The 23293-nt window shown below is 33.6% G+C and overlaps 1 protein-coding gene across 2 annotated transcripts in view; it reads right to left on the bottom strand.

Annotated features, from left to right (window-relative positions):
• The window catches only part of TINAG (tubulointerstitial nephritis antigen), a 175110-nt gene that overhangs the window by 109755 nt on the left and 42062 nt on the right, over positions 1-23293 (bottom strand). For both annotated transcript variants that reach the window (XM_044675883.1, XM_044675882.1), the window contains one exon: positions 788-911. In XM_044675883.1, the coding sequence (XP_044531818.1) occupies positions 788-911 (124 nt within the window). The remainder of the gene's footprint in view (positions 1-787; positions 912-23293) is intronic.

Here is a 23293-nt window from a genome sequence, read left to right as displayed (position 1 = left end):
AGAGAGAGAGAGAGAGAGAGAGAGAGAGAGAGAGAGAGAGAGAGAGAGAGAGAGAGAGAGAGAGAGAGAGATGGAAAGGAAGGGAGGGAATGGGATAGAACCTAAGACAACAATTAGTTCTAGAAGTCCTGGACACATTAGGGAGAGTGAAGGTGTTGTTCCCAAAGCAAGCTCCTTGAGAGTGACTGATTACAATAATATTGCCATTGTCCAAAACTCTCTTGAGGGCTAAGCTTGACTTATAAGTTCCTTTCTAGCTCTAACTGTAAGATTAGTTTCAGAGCCTCTGGGTCCATTCTTTGGTTATATTCAATTGCAGTAAAGCTCAGACTTTGAGGGTGACTTAAATGTTTGGAAATAGCTAAAAAAGAAATGGAAACAAAACTGGCAAAGAAGGTCGTGAAGGGTGAGACATGACTGAACAACTTCCTCTTCTGAAGTGCTGGAAATGCTTGTCTATTGAATATCTGATTCTTAAGCTATTTTGAAATATAGAGAAATAGCAACATTCAGCTAAATATGGACTTGTCAAATTTTGTATTTTCTCTTTCTCACTGGAATCTATTCAACATTGGTCTTGACTCTAGAGTTTTTAATAAGGAGAATCCTGGACCAAGAATCAAGGAAGCTAAGTTTATGTCCAAAGTGTTCTACTAGTGAAGTTTATTACCTCTCTCTGTCCCAGTTTCATCATCTATAAAATGAGATTGGACCAGATGTCACCTACCTCTCATAATCTAAGAGAAATGAGACATTACAAAGAAGAGAATTAGAATAACAATATTACTTGCAGTGGAAAATGCCCAGGATGCAGCACAATTTTTTTGATCCAATGGGTCATGAGTCCATCCAGGCCACTTGTAGGAGGAGATAAAAAACTCTGGCAGGTCAGTGTGTGAAGGTAAAGTGACCTAAAAAAAATAGTGAGAGAGAGACACCAGTCTATCATATGAGTACATGACTATAGATTTAAAATTCGAAAGGATCTTAGGAATCATCTATTCCAACTCCACTTTAATGGTTGATTTAACTGAGGCCTAGAGAAGTAAGTAGGGCAGCTAGGTGGTGTAATGAGAGATTATATCTAGATCAGTGAGTTCATGAATATAAGGAACCAGTTGGTTATGAGGAAACTCCCTTAAATTCAGTTTAAATTCTTATATATGTGAGATTAATAATTAATATCCACAGTACTCCAGGTATTAAAATTTTATAAAGTTTATTTATAATAACTTGAAGCAAAAAGGAAAAACAGTAAACCTCAGTAAAGAAAAAGCCACTTCCCTGACCACACATGTGAGAGAAGGAAGGATTACCTACAACTTTATACAAACAACATCAGCACACAACTTGGGAACGAAAGAGGAAAGGGATGCTGGGTGATGAAGGAATTCTGGGAGATGGAGTCTAAAGGTTCAAGATTTTCTAACTATACATATAGTTTTATGGGTACCTAGGTCACATAGAAGATAGAGTGTTAGATATAGAGTCAGGAAGACTCATCTTCCTGAGTTCAAATCTAGCCTCAGATTCTAGCTGCATGACCTTGGGCAAGTCACATCAACTGTTTACCTCAGTTTCTTCATCTGTAAAATGAGCTGGAGAAGGAAATGGCAAAGCACTCCATATCTTTGCAAAGAAAACCCCAAAATGGGGTCATGAAGAGTTGGACACAACTGAAATGAACTGACAAGAAAAAGAAGTGATTGCATAAAGGCATGCATATAATAATTAGCAAAGCCAGGAATTGGAGCTTGGTCCTCTATATCTAAGTATAGTAGGATAATCTCTACATTATTCTACCTTTATGTTTGAAGAGATCTATTATCCAAGGACTATGATAATTCACTTCTGACAGGGATATGAGAGCATGTTTCACAGAGAAGATAGCATTTGACCTGAGGTTTGAAGGGTACATAGGCAAATATTTTGTTATTATTTGGGGGCAAGAGTGGGGCAGGAATGAACATTCTGTGTATGAGAAAAGGTACAAAGATAGGAAAACCTTAAGAAGTTTTCCTCTTTCCCTGATGTTCAAAGGAAAACAACTAGTTCAGTTTGCCTGGTATGGGGGAATAAAAGGCAGATAAAGGTCTGAAAATGGGATAGTGGCATTTAGTGATTTATGTAGAAGGGATTAGTATCTAGAAGGGATTTTAGAGTTCATCTATTCTAATCTTCATTTTACAAATGAAGAAAACAATATGAAAATATATCAACTGACTTGCTCAAATTCACACAGGAAGAAAAGCATTCAAGTCAGGATTCAGATCTATACCTCTGACTCCAAATCCAGCATTCTTCCTACCTTCCTATTCCTTCCTATCCTGTGAGGTTGGGATGAGTTCTAAAGGTCCTTTAAATACAAGCTTAAGAATACAAGGCAAATATGGGAAAGAGCTGGATGGCAAGATTAAAATTCAAACAGACTTCAAAAGGTTAAAACAGTGTGCTGAAACAAATAAATGAAATTAAGGACAAACATAAAGCTCTTCACTTGCATCCAAAAAATCAACTGTATCAATATAGAATGAAGGAAAAATGGCTAGACAGAAGTTTATGTTTAAAAACAAAAAATACATTTCCATTTAATGGTGCTGGTCAAATAATATTATTCCACTGCCAAGAAGAAATCATTAAAGGGTTTTGTTTTTATTGTTTTCATTTATTCATTATTTTTCCCACCCCTAGAAGTTTGGCACATTTAGTAAAGAGGTTGGTAATACTGCGTTTGATAGTTTGGAGTAAGTAAAGACTGGGAATGATGAGGAGGGTGATTATGAAAATGATGATGGTAGTGGTGGTAGTGATTAATGATTGCATATTTCAGTCTAATGGTGATCTGGGCTTAGCTTCCCATGGCTCTTTTTTTAATGTTTGTGAATTATTTTGTTAATTCAAGATCTTTGAATTACATAGCTAAGAATGTGAATTTTTCAGCCCAGACTTTTATGGGAGAAGGTAAAGTAAGAAAAAGATAGATAGATAGATAGATAGATAGATAGATAGATAGATAGATAGATAGACAGACTGACAGATAGAAAGATTTATATATAGAGACAGAAAGATAGAGAGAAAAAATATAGAGAGAATAGATCCTAATAGGAAATGTAATGAATAGTGATAACTTTTTACAATATTATAAATGGAACTGGAAGGTAGAGTGATTACTGTGGGCTATTGTACGGCAGTAATGCTTTCATCCCACCTGATGTTTCTGTCATTCTGAGTCAGAGCTATACTCATTAGAGAAGAAGATGACACAGTGTTATTTAAATCCATCCCTTCTACAGGAGCAAGTATTTTTAAGGTCTATCACTTTTTTTTTCCTTTTCCTGCCTCTAATCTGAGTCAGGAATGGATTTCCTACATGACTATCCAGGGATTGACAGTCTTAGAGCCCTAGGCAATACACCATTTAACACCTTGAGGGTTGACAATTCAAGTACTTTGATAATTTTATTCTCTCCCCTCAATTCCTATGCAATCCTATAACATTCAAGCCCCATGGGGATGATATTAAGATGTGTTGGCTCCTTTTAAGTCCTTGAGAAAGAAAAGGATCTTTGAGATCTGCTACATCAATGGTACATTATAAAACCATGATGATCTAGGGCTAAAAAGGATGTCAGGAGCCAATTAATCCAAAGTCCTTCATTTTTTGAATGCAGAAATTGAGGTCCAAAAATTTAAGTGACTTGTCCGAGATAGTGATGAAGGCAGGAATGAACTCAGGTCCTCTGACTACATAGCTAGTGACCTTTCTAATGGGTCAAACATTCTTCTCCATCTCTTAATTTGAACACTAACCGTGCATACAGTCACCTTCCTGAGATATGAAATGAAGTTCTAGGAACTTGAATGAGTGATTTAATTGAAATAAAACCTCAAAACTGTGAATTTTTTTAATTTAAAATTTCTAGAGTTGTGTACTTTACGTACATTTCCAGAAATCAACAGAAAATTAGAGGGCAGATGAGAGGTTCTTTGTTTTTCACAGGAGGGTAGCAAATAGAGTAAAAGTAAAATGTAAATAAGTTTTGCTACTGCTGAGTTTTGGATATATATATATGTGTGTGTGTGTTTTACACATTACATATGTGCATGTATATGTGTGTGCATATATATGTGTTCATACACATATATATATATATACATACATTGGCCTAACATTTTATATAGAGACAGAAAAATTTTCAGGCCTTTACTAAAGTTTCTTACAAAAATTCTCTATGACAGGTACAAAACATCTCTCATAACTGAGAGGAACAAGATTTAGAATTAATCTGTCTATTTGAAAACATGTACCTGCATAACAATTTCTGGCCTTGAACTGCATCAGGAAAAAGATGGGATTTGTTTAAGGAAACATTTCGCTTGACAATGAAAGACATTAGACATGAAATCCATGCACTTAGATTATGTCTACATGAATGGTAGTTGAAAAGGAATAAATGATGTTTAGATCTTAGTCAAAATAGTTACCATAAGATATCGATAAAAATATAATGCATAAAGCCATAGAGCAAGAGTCCTTTTGGTTAGTTCACAGTAATTAATTGAATTACATCAAAATAAGCAGTTAGGTAGCATAGTGGATAGTGCTAGATTTTTGCATCAGGAAGTGTTGAATTCAAATCCAAGCTCAGTACTTATTAGTTTCCCAATTAGTATCCATGGGCAAATTTACTTAACCTCTTTGTATCTCAGTTTCCTCATACACAAAATGGAAATAATAATAGCACCCACCTGCTAGAGTTCTGAGGTTCAAATAAGATAATATGTATATCATGCTTTTCAAAACTTAAAAAGGTGGCTATATATACTGCTTTGGGGAGTGAAGAGAAGGACTTATTGCTTCATTAATTGTTTAATGAGTTAATAATTAAATTAAGTTTAATTAATAAAGTAATCAGGGAAGTCTCGCTTACTTTATTAGCACAGCCCTAGAGGTTTGTTTAGTCATGGACAAATTCCTACTTTATTCACAAGCATCTGAAAAGCAAAATATCAAATAAAATACTATATATCAGTGGTAAATATTAAAATGCCATGTAAATATTAGCTATTATTAAGAGCTGTCATTTATATAGCACTTTAAGGGTTTTTTTAGAGATTTCTCCCATTTACAAAGCTCTTTATGAATATTATGCCATTTTTCTCCTCACAACAACCCTAGGACTTAAGAGCTATTATGATGCTCATTTTACCACTGAGAAAACCAAGGCTCAGCGAGGTAATGGAATAATACATACTTACATACATGTATATACACACACATACATACAAAAGTAGATATGTAGATAGACAGAGCCTTAATTAAGCACTTACTATATGTCAGGCACAGTGCTAACTGCCAAGGATACACATCCAAACAAGGAGATAATATCTATACAGAAGTTTATATTTTAATGGTGGAAGGCCATAAAACATAAGGAAAGCTGAAAATCAAGGCAGATGGGTAAGGGAGATGATGAGGAGAAGGTGAAGGAGCAAAAGAGGTCTGGAGAGTTGAGCTATGAGTGAAGTGATCATCAAGACTCCTCCTGAAATAGTCATCTGGGAAGTCAATCAGTCCATCAGGACTTTAGCGTGGAGATATTTCCCTGATTGCTAAAACTATTGACAAGAAGGAAAAGATGAAGTTCAGAGAGTTGAGATGTGAGTATAACAAAGTGTAGCTGGACCCTCTTCCCAAACACTGAGCAGGGCAGTGAGTTACCAGTTAGGGTGGTACACAAGGTGCTAGAAGGGGTTAATGACTTATTGAGAGTCACAAAGCTAGTGAGGAGCTAAGACTGAATTTAACTCTAGTCTTCCATATCCCAGTCCCAGTACTCTACCTGCTTTCTGGGAACTAGACTTATTATTGTTGTTGTTATGCCAGAGGGAAAAAATGTTAAAGTTTAAGATTAAAAAATAATTATCTAGTTATTGTGGATATTGATCGTAGCCTCAGAAAATTTGGGAAGCCACATGCTTTAATAAATTTTTGAAGTTCAAAAATAGTCAGAGATTTCAATTTGGAATGAGATTTCATATTTATTTTGAGTGTGTTTGTTTTTAATATACTATGTATGTATGTAGATGCAAATATAGATAATTGATTGATCTGATCTGACCTCTTCATTGTCCAGTAAAGGAAATAAATTTTCATTACTTTTCAGGATCCCCCAAAATAATAAATTTGAACTCAGATTCTAAAACCAGAGTTCTTTCTCTCTAATGAGTTCAGATTTTTTAAATGAATTTTTATTTATCTTTTGATTTTATATCAACTACATTTCCCTTTTTATCTCTCCCCCACCCCTTACCAGAGAGTCATAATTTATATTTATTTTTTAAACAACAAAAAAGAGGTAGATAAAAAAATCAGTATAAAACAATCAGCCTACTAAAAATGCTAATGCAATCCTAGATGCCTTAATTTTGTTAATAAAAGAAGGCTTAAAAATCAAAAGCATTTTAATTTTGTGAAAGCAAAATTGTTCATTTTATTTTTTTCTAATTGCGTCTGTCCCTTGTTTGGTTAATAATTTATTCTTTACTATTAGTTTTGAAAGGTATATGATCTGTTTTTCTTATACTCTTTTATGCCATGATCTTTAATATTCGTTTTGTGTACATATTTTGAATTTATTTTGGAATATGATATAAGACGTTGATTTAAGCACAATTTCTAGGTTTAGATTTTTTTAAGTGATGCAAACCAAAAGTGGAAGCCAGGACATGTAAACCAAGAGCAAATTGTCAGCTCTGAAGAATTTGAAGAATAATACTCAAGTTACTTGGGATTTTATTATTCTTTAAATCAGCATCTTATATCACATTCTAAAATAAATTCAAAATATGTATACAAAATGATGTTAAAGATCATGGCATAAAACTAATAAACTATTAGTAAGGAATAAATTATTAATCAAACAAGGGATAGATACCTCTTTTTTGTTGTTTTAAAATAATTATAAATTATGACTCTCTGGTAAGGGGTGGGGGAAAGAAAAAATGGGAAATCTAGGTGATATAAAATAAAAAACAATAATACAAATTCATTTAAAAATCTGAGCTGATTAGAGAAAAAGAACTCTGGTTTTGGAATCTGAGTTCAAAAAGAATTTTTTTAAACCCTTACCTTCCATCTAGGAGCCAATACTCCAAGACAGAAGAGTGGTAAGGGTAGGCAATGGGGGTCAACTGACTTGCCCAGGGCAGCTGGAAAGTGTCTGAGGTCATATTTGAACCTAGGACCTCCCGTCTCTAGGCCTGGTTCTCAGTCCACTGAGCTACCCAGCTGTCACCCTGAGTTCAAATTTGTAATGATTTCTTTTTGAGGTAGAAAATATTTTGAAATTAAGAAAATGTTCAACAATTAAAGAATGGCATGTTATGGTATATGTATATGATATTGATAAGTGATAGAGTATGAATTTTACAGAGAAGTATTCTGAGATAAGAAAAGAGGAAATAAATTATTTCAAAGAGCCATGAAAAAAAATTATATGTTGAGGGAGAAAAGTAAGTAGAAGCACAATTTATGTTATAACTTCAATATTATGAAAATGAAATATTTTGAGGACTTTAATAAATTGATAAAGAATGAAACCAGCAATATAATTTATGTAATAGTAATATTCTAAAAAAAACTTTGAAAGTCATAAGAACTATGATTAATACAAAACCCATTCATAATTCTAAAGGTCCAATAATGAAGCCTGCTATCTATTACAGGTAGCTTTAAGGTAAAGAATAAGACATTTCGTATGCAACTATTAAGGCAATTTTTTTCCCTTAACTCTCCATATTTGTTACATGAAAACTGTCTTTTTCAAGAGAGTGGCCAATGAGAGGAAGAGATCATAGTGCTTTGTAATTTCTTGAGGTGGAGGTACTATAGATATAAAATGTACATCTCCAGATAAGATCACTACATTATTAGTTGTACTTAACAGTTTTACATTGTTACAAAATATCTGTAAGTAATCTTTAAATATTTGTAATGCAAAAGAAAAAATCAATAAATTATGAAATATAAAATTATTAAAGTTATATGAAACAAAAAAATTATCCTAACACATAATGTTTTAACTCTTTAAGAGTCTAGCACCTAGGCTAAGGTGGTGATGATTACCTAAGAGAAGATTTGGAATTGCAGTGAGGCATTAAGAAGAGCTGAGCTGGACAGCTAGCTTTGAAGGAATAATCTAAATAGCCTTAATTTCTGTAATTCCAAAGGATATAACCAGGCCAATCATTAGAAGTTATAGGAAAGTAGGTTTCTTAGTGGAAATATACACATGTGAACATATAAAGCATCCAGATAGACATGAACATAATATATGTGTGGGCATGCATATAAAAGCCTAAAATATATATGTATGTATACAATATGTGTGTCTGTGTGTATAGACAGATACAAAATATGTGCCCAATAACCAAAACAGCCCAAAAATGGAATGGTAGAATGGGCAGGTCTGAGCTATCACTAGAAATGTTTAAATATTTTTAAGTGATGTTATAAAGGAACTTCATGATTCAGAAAGAACATCAAATATTCAAGGATGCTTCCAACTTGAAGATTTTATGTATCTATGTTTTTTAAAACAATGAAACCAGGAATGATCATTTCCCCTCACGTTAGTGATGTTCAAGCAACAGGGACATTACCTAGAAATAACTTTCACTTGTTGGACAAATTTTTTTTTCTTGAAAATTGAGCAGTAATCATGTTATGCCAGGAATTCTATTTTGGGAGCTCACATTTAGGATTTTCAAGGTTTTACAACCTAAAATTATTGCCTCATTGTCCTACAAAACAAGTCCATTTTGTCATAGTAGTTGAAGCAGGATAGACACCCACATTGCCTTGCAATTATCGTTGCCTCTTGACATCAGATAATCTGACATAATCAGCACAATGCAAATTGTGCATCCCTTCATTCCATGATAATTGTATTTCTCTGTAAATTACAAGTGCTTTTCAGATGTTTGTGAATAAAAGTAGGAATTAGTCTATGAATGCACCTCCAGTGCTTTGCTTTCCTGGATGCTGAACTTGGCTAATAGAGTAGTAGGTCCTTCTCTTCCCTACATAAAATAACATTTCTATAGAATTTTTTAAGATTTGAAAAGCACTGTACATATTTGATCTCATTTGATCTTTAAAATAGTGCTAGAAGGCAGGTGATATTATTATCACCACTTTACAGATAAGAAAACTGAAGTAGACTTTGGTCAAAATGACTTGCTCATTGTCATATGGCTAGTAAATGTCTGAGGCTAGTAAATGTCTGATCTCAACAGTCAATTTTACTACAAGTTCAATGCTCTATACCACCTAAGGGAAGAATTGGCCATAAAAAATAATTATAGTTGACTTGTATCCTTCCCTCTTTGATTTTAAAACATAAATTAAAAGTTAATGATATTTACATGTATCTTGGTATTGATATTTTTGTTTGGGTGTCATTTTATTTCTAAACCTACCATATCCATTGTAACATTGGACAGTAAAAAAGAAAGAAAAAAATCAGCTCAAAAAAATAACTAACGCTTCAACCAAGTCTAACAGTAAATATGATGTATAAATAAGTCCACTGCCTCTTCAAAGAAGAGAAAGATGTTCACTATATCATCTCTTCCTCAGAACCAAATTTAGTCATTATAATTTTATCAAATTCAATTTGATTTTATTGTAATTATGGTTTTCATGTTTGTTGTAGTCATTGTGTATATTATTTTCCTGGTTCTGCTTTATTTCACTGTGCATCAGTTATTTTGTGTCTTAAAACACTTCTTTAAAAAAAACCACTTAGATTGCTATATTTATTGCCATATAATTGGGCAAAATAGTTTTTAATGATTGCCTTAATTTCCCTTTCATTAGAGGTGAGGTCTCCCTTTTCATCTTTGATATTGTCAATTTGGTTTTCTTCTTTCCTTTTTTTTATTAGATTGACCAGTACTTTGTCAATTTTATCTGTTTTTTTCAAAAAACAGCTTCTAGTCTTATTTATTAATTCAATAGTTCTTTTACTTTTGATTTTATTAATTTCTCCCTTGAGTTTTAGTATTTCTAATTTAGTTTTCATCTGGGAATTTTTAATTTGCTCGCTTTCTGATTTTTTAAGTTGCATGCCCAATTCATTAATCTCTGCCCTCCCTAATTTGTTAATATATACACTCAAGGATATAAATTTCCCTTGGTTGCATCCCACAGAGTTTGGTAGGATGTCTCATCATTGTCATTCTCTTCAATGAAATTGTTGATTGTTTCTATGATTTCTTCTTTGAGTAACTGGTTTTGGAGAATCATATTATTTAATTTCCAATTATTTTTTGATTTGCCTGTGCAGGTGCCCTCACTAGCTATTATTTTTATTGCATTATGGTCTGAGAAGATTGCATTTATTATTTCTGCTCTTTTGCATTGTTTGTGATGTTTCTATGATGAATATTTACAAAAATACAAATTGCCTAGATTAACAGCAGAAGAAAGAGAATACCTAAATAATCCCATATCAGAAAAAGAAATTGAACAAACCATCAAAGAACTCCCTAAGAAAAAATCGCCAGGGCCTGATTGATTCACAAGTGAATTCTATCAGACATTCAAAGAGCAACTAATCCCAATACTATACAAATTATTTGATATAATAAGTAAAGAAGGAGTCCTACCAAATTCCTTTTATGACACAAATATGGTACTGATTCCAAAGCCAGGTAGATCAAAAACAGAGAAAGAAAACTACAGACCAATCTCCCTAATGAACATAGATGCAAAAATTTTAAATAGAATATTAGCAAAGAGACTCCAGCAAGTGATCAAGAGGATCATCCACCATGATCAGGTGGGATTTATACCAGGAATGCAAGGTTGGTTCAGCATTAGGAAAACCATCCACATAATTGACCATATCAACAATCTAACAAACAAAAATCACATGATTATCTCAATAGATGCTGAAAAAGCTTTTGACAAAATACAACACCCATTCCTATTGAAAACCCTGGAAAGCATTGGAATAGAAGGACCTTTCCTAAAAATAATAAACAGTATATACCTAAAACCATCAACAAGCATAATATGCAATGGGGATAAATTAGAAGCATTTCCAATAAGATCAGGAGTGAAATAAGGATGCCCATTATCTCCTCTATTATTTAACATTGTACTAGAAACATCAGCAGTAGCAATTAGAGAAGAAAAAGAAATTGAAGGTATGAAAATAGGCAATGAGGAGACTAAGTTATCACTCTTTGCAGATGATATGATGGTCTACTTAAAAAATCCTAGAGAATCAACTAAGAAGCTTGTAAAAATAATCAAGAACTTTAGCAAAGATGCAGGATACAAAATAAATGCACATAAATCATCAGCATTTCTATATATTTCCAACACATCACAGCAGCAAGAGGTAGAAAGAGAAACACCATTTAAAATCACCCTAGACAATATAAAATTCTTAGGAATCTATCTACCAAAACAAACACAGGAATTATACGAAAACAACTACAAAACACTTTCCAAACAATTTAAACTAGATCTAAACAATTGGAAAAATATTGACTGCTCATGGGTAGGACAAGCTAACATAATAAAAATGACCATTCTATCCAAATTAATTTACCTATTTAGCGCCATACCTATCAAACTACCAAAAAACTTTTTTACTGAATTAGGAAAAACTATAACAACGTTCATTTGGAATAACAAAAGATCAAGAATATCAAGGGAAATAATGAAAAAATGTGAAGGAAGTGGGCCTAGCAGTGCCAGATATTAAACTGTACTATAAAGCAGCGGTCATCAAAACGATATGGTACTGGCTAAGAGATAGAGAGGAGGATCAGTGGAATAGACTTGGGGTAAGTGACATCAGCAAGACAGTGTATGATAAACCGAAAGAGCCCAACTTTTGGGACAAAAATCCACTATTTGATAAAAACTGCTGGGAAATTTGGAAAACAATATGGGAGAGAATAGGTTTAGATCAACATCTCACACCCTACACCAAGATAAATTCAGAATGGGTGAATGACTTGAATATAAAGAGGGAAACTATAAATAAGTTAAGTGAACATAGAATAGTTTACTTGTCAGATCTCTGGGAAAGGAAAGATTTTAAAACCAAGAAAGAGTTAGAGAAAATTATAAAATGTAAATTAAATGGTTTTGATTATATTGAACTAAAAAGCTTTTGTACAAATAAAAACAATATGGCCAAAACAAAAAACTCTGACAGTGGTCTAATTACTCAAATATACAAGGAGTTCTAAAGCAATTGTATAAAAAATCAAGCCATTCCCCAATTGATAAATGGGCAAGAGGTATAAATAGGCAATTTTCAGGTAAAGAAATCAAAAGTATCAATAAGCACATGAGAAAGTGTTCTAAATCTCTAATAACTAGAGAAATGCAAATCAAAACAACTCTGAGGTATCACCTCATACCTAGCAGATTGGCTAAAATGAAAGAAGGGGAGAGTAATGAATGCTGGAGGGGATGTGGCAAAACTGGGACATTAATGCATTGTTGGTGGAGCTGTGAACTGATCCAGCCATTCTGACTGGCAATTTGGAACTATGCTCAAAGGGCTATAAAAGAATGCCTTCCCTTTGATCCAGCCATACCATTGTTGCATTTGTACCCCAAAGAGAGCATACATAAACAGACTTGTACAAAAATATTTATAGCTGTGCTTTTTGTGATGGCAAAAAAACTGGAAAATGAGGGTATGCCCTTCAATTGGGGAATGGCTGAACAAATTGAGGTATATGCTGGTGATGGAATACTATTGTGCTCAAAGGAATGATAAACTGGAGGAATTTCATGTGAACTGGAAAGACCTCCAGGAACTGATGCAGAGTGAAAGGAGCAGAACCAGAAGAACTTTGTACACAGAGACCAATACACTGTGGTAAAATAGAATGTAATGGACTTTTATACTAGCAGCAATGCAATGATCCAGGACAATTCTGAGGGATTTATGGAAAAGAACACTACCCACATTCAGAAGAAGAACTACAGGAGTGGAAACACAGAAGAGAAGCAACTGCTTGAAAACATGGGATGAGGCAGACATGTTTGGGGATTTTGATTCGAAACTACCACACCAATGCAACTATCAACAATTTGTAAATAGGTCTTGATCAATGATACATGTTAAAACCAGTGGAAATACACATCTGCCATGGGGGGGAGGGGAAATTCGGAGGGGTGAAGGGGAAAGTAAGAGCATGAATTATGTAACCATGTTAACTTTTCAAAAAAATAAATAATTAATGTTTAAAAAAATAAAAATTAAATTAAAAAAAAACACTTTTTGCACTTTTCATATTCTCCGAGTATTGGTGTTTGAAATACCAGAGTTGGTTTAACCATTTCTCAATCTAAGGGGATCTGTTTGTTTTGTTTCCAGTTCTTTGTGACTATAAAAAGTTCAGCTATGAGGAGCATTTTGCTATATATAAGACCTTTCTTTCTATCATTAATCTTTTCAGAATATGTGCCCAACAATGAAATTCTTTAATCAAATGATATGGACAATGCACTTACTTTTGTAGCATAAATCCAAATTCTATTACAAAATGGACAGACATTAACTCTTTGTATCCTTTGACACCTTCAACAATTTTCTGTATATGAAGTAATACTTCAGTGTTTTTTTTTATTTGCATTTCTCTCATTACTAATGATTTGGAGCATTCTTTCACTTGTCAATAGTCTGGAATTCTTTTTGAGAACTGTTCATTCATATCTTTTAATCTTTTAATAGTAAATAGTTCTTGGTCTTCAATATTTGCTTTAGTGCTCTGTAGATAGATAGATAGATAGATAGATAGATAGATAGATAGATAGATAGATAGATAGATAGATAGATAGATAGATAGGATAGATAGGATAGATAGATAAAGATATATAGTTGCCTTAATACAATATTTGATACCAGATTATTAGTATATTTAATGCAAAACTCCCTTTTTTTTCCAATTAGCAGCTCCCCTTCATGTAACAGGAGATACCTTTTTATATTCAATATTATCTAATTTATATTTTGTGATCAACTAAGTTTATTATTGGTTGAAAAGCCTCCTTTTATCCATATCTATTAAAAGTATACTAACTCTTTCACTTCTAATTATTTTACAGTGTGACTTTAAATGTTCAGTTTCCATTTTGAATTTATTGTGATATATAAGAGGTCTAGACCTTATTTTTATCAAATTGTTTTCACAGTTATAATTGACCATCTAGAATCCATTTTAGCTGGTTTATAACAAGAATTGTTACTCCTTTTAAACAGAGTTCTTCCCCAAGTAGTAAATGTTCTCAGGTTTATTAGGCACAATGCAATTGAGTTCTATTGTTTCTGATTTTTCCTTAACTAATTTATCTGTTCCATTGATTAAATAAAATATTGTGTGCAAAGTATTTTGTATATTTTAAAACTACAATCCATAACCTATTATTATAAAATTATGCTTGATGTTACATTTATAATGATCTACTTTTCTGTTTTAACCAGTACTGAATAGTTTTACAATTACTGTTTTTGCTATAATTTAAAGTCTATAAGTAATATTTCCCCTTCATTTCTATTAAAAAAAAAAACAAACAAACAAACTACTTTCCATCTTACAATCAATACTGTGAATTGGTTCCAAGGTGGAAAAGCGGAAAGGGCTAAGCAATAGAAGTTAAGCAAATTGCCCAGAGTCACACAGCTAAGAAATATCTGAGGTCAAATGTGAACCCAGAAACTCCCATCTCTAGGCCTGGTTTTCAATCCACTAAGCCACCTAAGTTGTCCCTCTATTTCTACTTTTTAAAAAAGTTCATCATTATGACATCATACATTTAAAAATATTCAGGACATTAGAGTCAATCTAGAGGCTGATTAGAGGTCAACTCTTCCATTTTCCAAATATAAAAATTGAAGGAAGAATGGTTAAGTAACATGGCCAAGATCACAGAGAGAATAAGTGGCAGAAGTTGGATTTACATCTAGCTTCTCTGATTGTGAATATGCTGCTCTTCTAACTATATCACATGCCTATAAGACACTCTATTTCTACACATGAATCTTGTTATTAGTCTAATTACACAAAGTATATGACCTCTGGAGCTGGATAGGTATAGCAGAAAATCTCCAAGTTAATTTGGGTAGTGTTGCCACTTTTATCTTCTTGACACAGCCCACTTGTGAGCAATATATTTATTCCCAAACTAATGAGCCATTTTTAATTTCTTCAGAGTGTTTTCATTTGTATAAGCCATGAATGCATATAAATAGATTGGCTTTCAGATATATTATTCAGTTTTTATCTATTTCAATGGAAGCTTCTCTTTCTTTTTCTCCAAAGGATTTTGTATGGTTAAACAGAAATCTGTGGATTTATTTTGTATTCTGTCATTTTACTGAAACAATTATTTATGTCAATAAGTTCTTGGCTAATTCCTTGCTCTGGGAATGTTCAAGAAATATATCATGTAAGCAAATAGATCTGAACTTTTCTCTTTTTGACTACACATAAGTCCTTAATATATAGTATATAACATATATTAATATATATTATATATGCTCACCTTATTAATTCTATATTTATTAGGAAAGCTTTTAATGTTTCCAAATTATCAATATAGGCATATTCAATTTTTAGATATGTATTTTTTACCTTTTTTGTTTAGTTAAAATTTTATCATTTTGTTAGTACGCCTTTTAAATCTATATATTATTGCTTATGATATATACATTTATTTCTCCCTTAACTATTCATTTTTTAAAAGGCTCACATTAAATTTTTTACATTATTTTTTTTGTCTTAACATTCTTTATTTAATTATTCAATTTAGGATATTTTGCCATGGTTACATGATTCATGTTCTTTCTCTACCCTCCTCCCAACCCCACTTCCATAGCCAACAAGCATTTCCACTGGATTTTACATGTGTCATTGATCAAGACCTATTTCCTTATTATTGATATTTGCACTGGGGTGCTTGTTTAGAGTCTACATCTCCAATCATATCCCCATTGACCTATGTGATTAATCATATGTTTTTCTTCTATGTTTCTACTCCCACAGTTCTTTCTCTGGATATGGATAGCGTTCTTTCTCCTAAGTCCCTCCGAATTGTTCTGGATCATTGCATTGCTACTAGTAGAGAAGTCCATTACATTCGATTGTGCCACAGCGTATCTATCTCTGTGTATAAAGTTCTCCTGGTTCTGCTCCTTTCACTCTGTATCACTTCCTGGAGGTCATTCCAGTTCACATTTTTATATTATTTCTTTTACAATTTGGATCCTTGAAATAGTTGAGTTTTTAAACTTAAACCAATATTATAAGAATTGTGACCCTATGTTGTAGAGAGCCAATTGGAGAAATAGGGTCAGGATAGGGCCTGTTATCTGGATTCCCTACGTGACCAATCCAGGCTGAGATAGTCTTTGTGTTTGGTCCTGGTCACCTGAGCCCTGAAAAGCTCTGGTACCAGCAGGTGATTAATCCAAAAACAACTTGATCCCTCCAGGAGGCTATTAGGAGTCATTTAGAGAAATAGAGTCTGTAATAAATATTTTATCTAGATCTCATTACAAAATCATCGGCAAGTAAAACTGTGTGTATGATTTTTTCTGCACTACATGTCAGGTAGCAGACAGAATGGGCCATCTAAGGTAAAAATCTGAGGCTCCTCTTTTGACTCATTTTCAGATCCCCACCTTTTCTCAATATTCTTATTGGAAAGCTTTGAGTCCTTAATCAGACCAGCAGCTACTGAGTTAACAATTTCTCTCCTTGATAATTAAGAAGCCTGAACCCTAAAAAATATTACTTAGATAAGCTGGAGCCAGACTTTATCTGACCAGGTACAGTCCTGTAAATCAAGGCAGAACACAATTAGTAAAAATCTCCATGAAATATGTTTCTGCTCCCAGAATTAACCCCCTACTAATTGGTGATTGGAATTTGGCCCTTGCCCTTGTACCTATCTCTCTACTTTTTAGACTTTAATGGGTTGTGTATGATTTGTAACCTCCTCACAGCTGTGACTCTTTCTTTGTGTTCTTTGTTTGAAACCAGTATAAAAATAAACCCCAAACTCCATGCTCCTGGAGCCAGAGCTGGAAGCATGAAGTGAAAGGCAACTCCCTTATTCTGTCCTTATTTCCTTATCAACTAAACTGTCCTTATCAGATTATCAGAGATGATAAAGAGATCTCCACACTATGTCATTTGATGTGATGATGAATAAATAAGCAAGCAATAGATGAACATATGGCTACATAGAGAGACATATATACATACACATAAGTGGTATTGATTTCTTTTGAGTGAGATTGTCTCATAAAGCAGAAACAGTGGAAAGTAAAACTTATCCAAAGAAAGTTTAGTAATATATCCATCTAAACAAAGTAATACCATGTGTATTCAAGGATGAAAACGGAAAAATGTACCACAAACAAAAGAAAAATGAAAAAAGATTCCCCAAAACTGTCATATCAATCTGTTTTTTCCATTAAAGATAGTGGACTATCCTTAACACCATAGCCCCTGGGATTCTCATAGAATAATTTAAAATACTAAGGGAAAAAATGCTGAGACAGTAGCCAGATGAGAGAGGAAAGGTAGGGGAGAGAGATAGATATCTATATCTACATGGTTGCATTATGTGTATACACATGCACATATGTATGTATGTGAGTATTTTTTTCTTAAAAGGGTAACCAAGAGATAATTAGCAACTATCGACCTAAATGCCTACTCTCCCTTCTACACAAAATCTTTATGAGGGTCTTCAGTACATGAACTGAGGGGATCCTCAATGAAGATATTAGTAAGGAATAAGTGGGCTTTTGTAAATGATACTGAACAATGGAATGCATCTTTACCACAAATGACTGAACACTATAGGGAATACAAGATCACATTATGAATATTATTTGCCTATTATTAAAAATCATTCTCCTTACTGGAAGAAAATTCTCCTTACAGCCCTCTTTATAACAAGATGTCTCCCATATATTCATCAAGATCATTCAGATTACTTGGAAGATACAACAGAAATAATCCTGTTCAAAGGTTATCTGATACATATCAAGGGAGGCATAAAACAGTGATGGAATAAGTTCACCAAAGAATATTTGTCACTGTGGCTGAGGAGATCCATTGCAAAGTACTAGTTGACAAGGAATTCTCTAAGTTAAGAGATGTATAATGATCCTCTATGTGTTCATGCATGATAATGGCTTTAGCTTGATTGCATAAAACTCCAACAATCCAGGACCTCCTAGCTCAAAGGAGTTTGCCCTTTCTTTATCTTTTTAACCTTTTTAATTATTTTTAAAATAATTACCAGGTACTATATTGGCCATATCTTTTTAAAATAATGTTTTATTTTTCCCCTACTGCATAAAAAACATTTTAACATTCATTTTTTAAAATACTGAGTTCCAAATTCTCTTCCTCCTTCCAACCATACCTGTACCTTTTCCCCCTCCAATGAATGGTAAGGAATCTGGTATAGATTTTACACATGTAATCATGTAAAACATTTTTCATATAGTCATTTTGTGGAAGAGAACTCAATCCCCCCCAAAAGAAAGTAAAATATAGTATGTTTTGGTCTGCATCCATATTCCATTAGTACTTTCTTTGAAGGCATTTTTCATCTTGAGTCTCTGGGATTGTCTTGAATCACTGTATTGCTGAGTATAACTAGGTCATTTAGACAGGTGTTCATCAAAAAATATTGCCAATACTATGCACAATATTCTTCCAGTTCTGCTTATTTCACTTTGCATCAGTTCATATGTCTTTCCAGGTTTTTTTCTGAAATCATCCTGCTCATCATTTCCTATAGCAAAATAGTATTCTATTACAATGATTTCTACAACTTGTTCAGTTCCCCAGCTGATGGACATTCCCTCAATTTTTAATTCTTTTCTACTGCAATAAGGTCTGTAATAAATTCTTTTGTATAAAAAGATCCTTTTTTCCTTTTATTCAAATCCCTTTGTGATACAGACCTACTACTGGTATTCCTGGATCAAAGGGTAGGCATAGTTTTTTAAAGCACTTTGAGCATAGGTCCAGAATGGTTGAATTAGATCACAAATCCATCAACAATGCATCCATGTCCCAATTTTTCCATATCTCCTACAACATTTATCATTTCCCTTTTCTGTCATAGGAGAGTTTGGCATTGGCCTTTTTATTAACACAAGAAATGCCAAGAAAATGAAAAATGTCTATTGCATTGATATCAACATGCTTCTGAATAGATGTCCTAGAGACTTTATCCAACAGTTTTATATGTGTGTGTGTGATAAACAATACAAGTGACCAATGAATATGACCTAGATTTGAAAAGGAGGAGAGCAGGCTTGAGTACAAAGTACTTCTACTAGCCACAATTTTCCCAAAAAGGTCCATATTTTTAATATAAATATTTTCCAGTGATTCTGTATGGCAGAAAGATTTGGAATACTAGTATCTTCAAAGAACTAAAAAATTAACATCACACAGAGAGCAAGGATAAGTCTTTGAGCAGACTGAAATAAATAGTCAATGAGAATCTTTGAAGAACATAATAAAGGATTTTATATAGGAATAGTAAGACAGAAAAGCAGTGACCTGGGCAAATTGTTAGAGTATGATGTAAAAGTATAAGGTTTGAATACTTCACTGGGTCTCTTACAATGTCAGGAGAAAGCAAGTCCTTCAGCAGTTTGGTGGTTTTTCTGTCATGAGCTTTTGGCAAAACAAAATAATGAGATGTCAAAAAGAACTGGACAAGCACAAAGGTAATGTGAATCATTGAAGGAAACTTACAAATAAGTTAGATCACAAATAAATGTAAACATGTGCTTATTGGGTTTTTTTGTCTATGGCTATATTAAGAAGTTTCCTTGTTTATCTCTCTGGATACTGGCATTTTTTTAAATTTGCTAAATCTGACAGAATAGTTTCAATTCTTATTTTTGGATTCACTTGATATAAGGTAAGCTTTGTTCCAACCCCTTATTTTTGTTCTGTATATTTTATTCTTAGAAATATTTCATATATACAGAAGATATTCTAAGTTTGTTTTTTTATCCACTTCCTACACATTCAGTTATTCATCTTTATTTTGTTGATTTTTAATCTATTCATATTGTTAATTGTTAAGCTTTTGTTTTCTTCCACTTATTGCAATTCACCAATTTTTTCTGTATGATTAAATTTGATGATACTATTTTTATCCTAATCTATTGTCATTCATTCTCTCTCCTACTTCTTCTTGTCTTGGTCTAAGTGATTTTTTTTAAAATTTATATAGATCAGTAATTAGGTTTTCTTCTTATTTCTATCTCTTTTCCCTCCTTTTTCGCTCCTTCTCTTTTACTCTCCAGTTAATTAAATGGTTCAAATTTTTCTTCCTTATCATTCTAACCTCCAATTTTTAGTACTTTTATTAAATTCTCTTCTGAGATACATCCTCTTGCTCTATTATCCCCATTATTTCCATTCCTATCCAGTCTATTATTAATTTTATTTTCTAATTCATTCGTCTTTTAAATTCAAATTTTCTTACTTGTTTCTTCTTTATTCTCTTTGTAATTGTTCTAAGCATAAAGTTCCTAAAGTACCACATATGAGTTTCTTCTATTCAATTTCTATATTATTACTTTTGTAAGTCTGACACTGGTAGTGATGTTCAGTTATATCTAATTCTTTATAAGCCCATTTGGGGTTTTCTCTGCAGATTCTTGAAGGGTTTGCATTCTGTAGCTCATTTTGCAGATAAGGAAACTGAGGCAAATAGGTTTAAGTGACTTGCCCAGGTTCACACGCTAGTAAGTTGTCTGAGGCCGGATTTGAATTCAAGAAGGTGATTCTTTGAGTATTGAGTCCAATACTCAATCCACTGCACTACTTAGTTGCCCAAAAGGATACTCCATCTTTTCTGTTTTACCTCACACTTATTAATGCCAATAAATGACAAAAATAATGTTGGATAAAAGGAGTGCTTGGTCATATGAGTCACTTTTAGCAAATTGTGAAGGTCTGATTCTACCCCTTTGTACTTCCTAATGGTCAGTGTTCATTTTAAGGTATCATAACTTTTTTTTTAAATAATTTTTATTTTTTAGAAAAGTTATTGTGGTTACATGATTCATGTTCTTACTTTCTCCTTCACCTCCCAACATCTCCCCCCATAGTTTTAACATGTGTCATCAATCAAGACTTATTTCCAAATTGTTGATAGTTGCATTGGTGTGGTAGTTTCGAGTCTATATCCCCAATCATGTCTGCCTCAACCCATGTGTTCAAGCAGTTGCTATTCTTCTGTGTTTCCTCTCCTGTAATTCTTCCTCTGAATGTGGGTAGGGTTCTTTTCCATAAGTCCCTCAGAATTGTTACAGATCATTGTATTGCTGCTAGTACAGAAGTCCATTACATTCTATTATTTTACCACAGTATATTGGTAAATTTTTTTTTACTTGGAAGCTCTTGAATTTGGCTATCATATTCCTGGGGGTTGTCTTTTCAGTGTTTAGTGTAGAGGGTGATCTATGGATCCATTCAATGTCTATATTGCCCTCTTGTTTTAGAACTTCAGGGCAATTTTGCTGAATCATTTCCTTTAGTATTGAGTCCAAATTTCTATTAAGTTCTGCTTTTCCAGGAAGACCAGTGATTCTCAAATTATCTCTTCTAGACCTGTTTTCTTGATCTTTCAATTTTTCAATGAGATATTTCATGTTTCCTTCTATTTTATCAGTCTTTTGACTTTGCTTTATTTGTTCTTGTTGTCTTGAGAGATCATTGGCTTCCAATTGTCCAATTCTTGTCTTTAGAAATTGGTTTTCTGCTTTTTTCCTTTGATTTTCCTTTTCAATTTGGTCTATACTGTTTTCCAGCTGTTTGATTTTGGTCTCTAATTTGCTTACTAATTCTTTTGATTTGGGGCATCTTTTTCGTATTGCCCAATTCTAGCCTTTAGAGACTGGTTTTCGGCTATAATCTTTTGGTTTTCCTTTTGAATCTGGTATGTTTGGTTCTTGAAGGCTTCCAGCAGGTCATTTCTGGTCTTCAATTTGCTTATCAATTCATTTGATTTCTGAGCCTCACTTTCTAATTGCGAAATTATGCCTTTTAAACTCTTATTTTCTTGCCAGTTCTCTACCATCTTTTTCATAATCTCGTATTTGAACTCTTCAATAGCTTGTGACCAGTTTTCATTTTGGGGGGAAGGTTTGGACTTGTTTGTGCTCCTCTTATCCTTGCTCTGTTGTCTGGATTTTTTCTGTGTAAAAATTGTCAAGTGTTAAAGATTTCTTCTTGATCTTTCTCTTCTGAGGTTCTTGTCTCTGGCTTGCCATTGTTAGCCAAGTACTCTCTCAACTTTATCCTCATGCTCAGAGTCTGTCTGCACTCTTTCGGCTCCTGAGGTCTCAGGTCTAGTTGTTCTCAGGGTCAAGCCTCCTGGTGGTCCCCTTGTTTGTTCCTCTGCCCAAAGCTCCTTTAACAGTCTCAACACTCAAGGTCTGCGCTTGCACTCAGGATCCACATCAGTAGCTGCGACTGCACCTGCACTCAGGGTCTGTGTTCAAAGTCCACACATTCTTTAGCCTCTTGGAGTCTTAAATCTTGCTGCTCTCAGGAATAGACCCTGGAGCTGCCAATAACTTAATGGGTGCCCCAAACTTGCTCTAGGCCTTGTGAGCTGGCTTTGGCCCTGTAGGTGGTGTGTGTGGGCGGGGGGAGGGGGTTGCTCAGCTCGTGTTTTAGTAGAGCTATTTCACCCCCTTTTAGCATGGGAATGCCCCAATACATGTACCTTCAATGCTGTGCCCTGTCGTGGGGTCCCTTCATTCATCTGGATTTGTTTTTATGTCCTCTTGAGGAGTCCTATATGTTTCAGTTAGGAGAGGTTAAGCAAGCTGCTTTTTACTCTGCCACCATCTTAGTCCCTATCATAACTTTTTTTTTTTAAATCACCATATGACTCTAGGAGTTGGATACCCTTAGGCACTGAATGGGATCCTGTCCTAATGATACAATCCCTTATCACAGAAAATAGTTACCTTTGTTTTTTAGATTAAAAACTTGCCTCTTCCTGCAGAAACCACACTTTCCATAAGAATGCTCTTTGCTGACATATTTTCTTTTTTTCCCTTCTTGAGAGAAATAAGCCTTTGTGTTCTTTTCCATTGCCTTTATCTAACTCTTAGTTCCTTATTCAGAGGAGAGAGAGAGAGAGAGAGAGAGAGAGAGAGAGAGAGAGAGAGAGAGAGAGAGAGAG

This window comes from Gracilinanus agilis, chromosome 4 (genome assembly GCF_016433145.1).
Source record: "Gracilinanus agilis isolate LMUSP501 chromosome 4, AgileGrace, whole genome shotgun sequence".
Classification (NCBI taxonomy): domain Eukaryota; kingdom Metazoa; phylum Chordata; class Mammalia; order Didelphimorphia; family Didelphidae; genus Gracilinanus; species Gracilinanus agilis.
The sequence above is the reverse complement of the archived record's forward strand: the minus strand, read 5'-3'. Positions and strand labels throughout refer to the sequence as shown.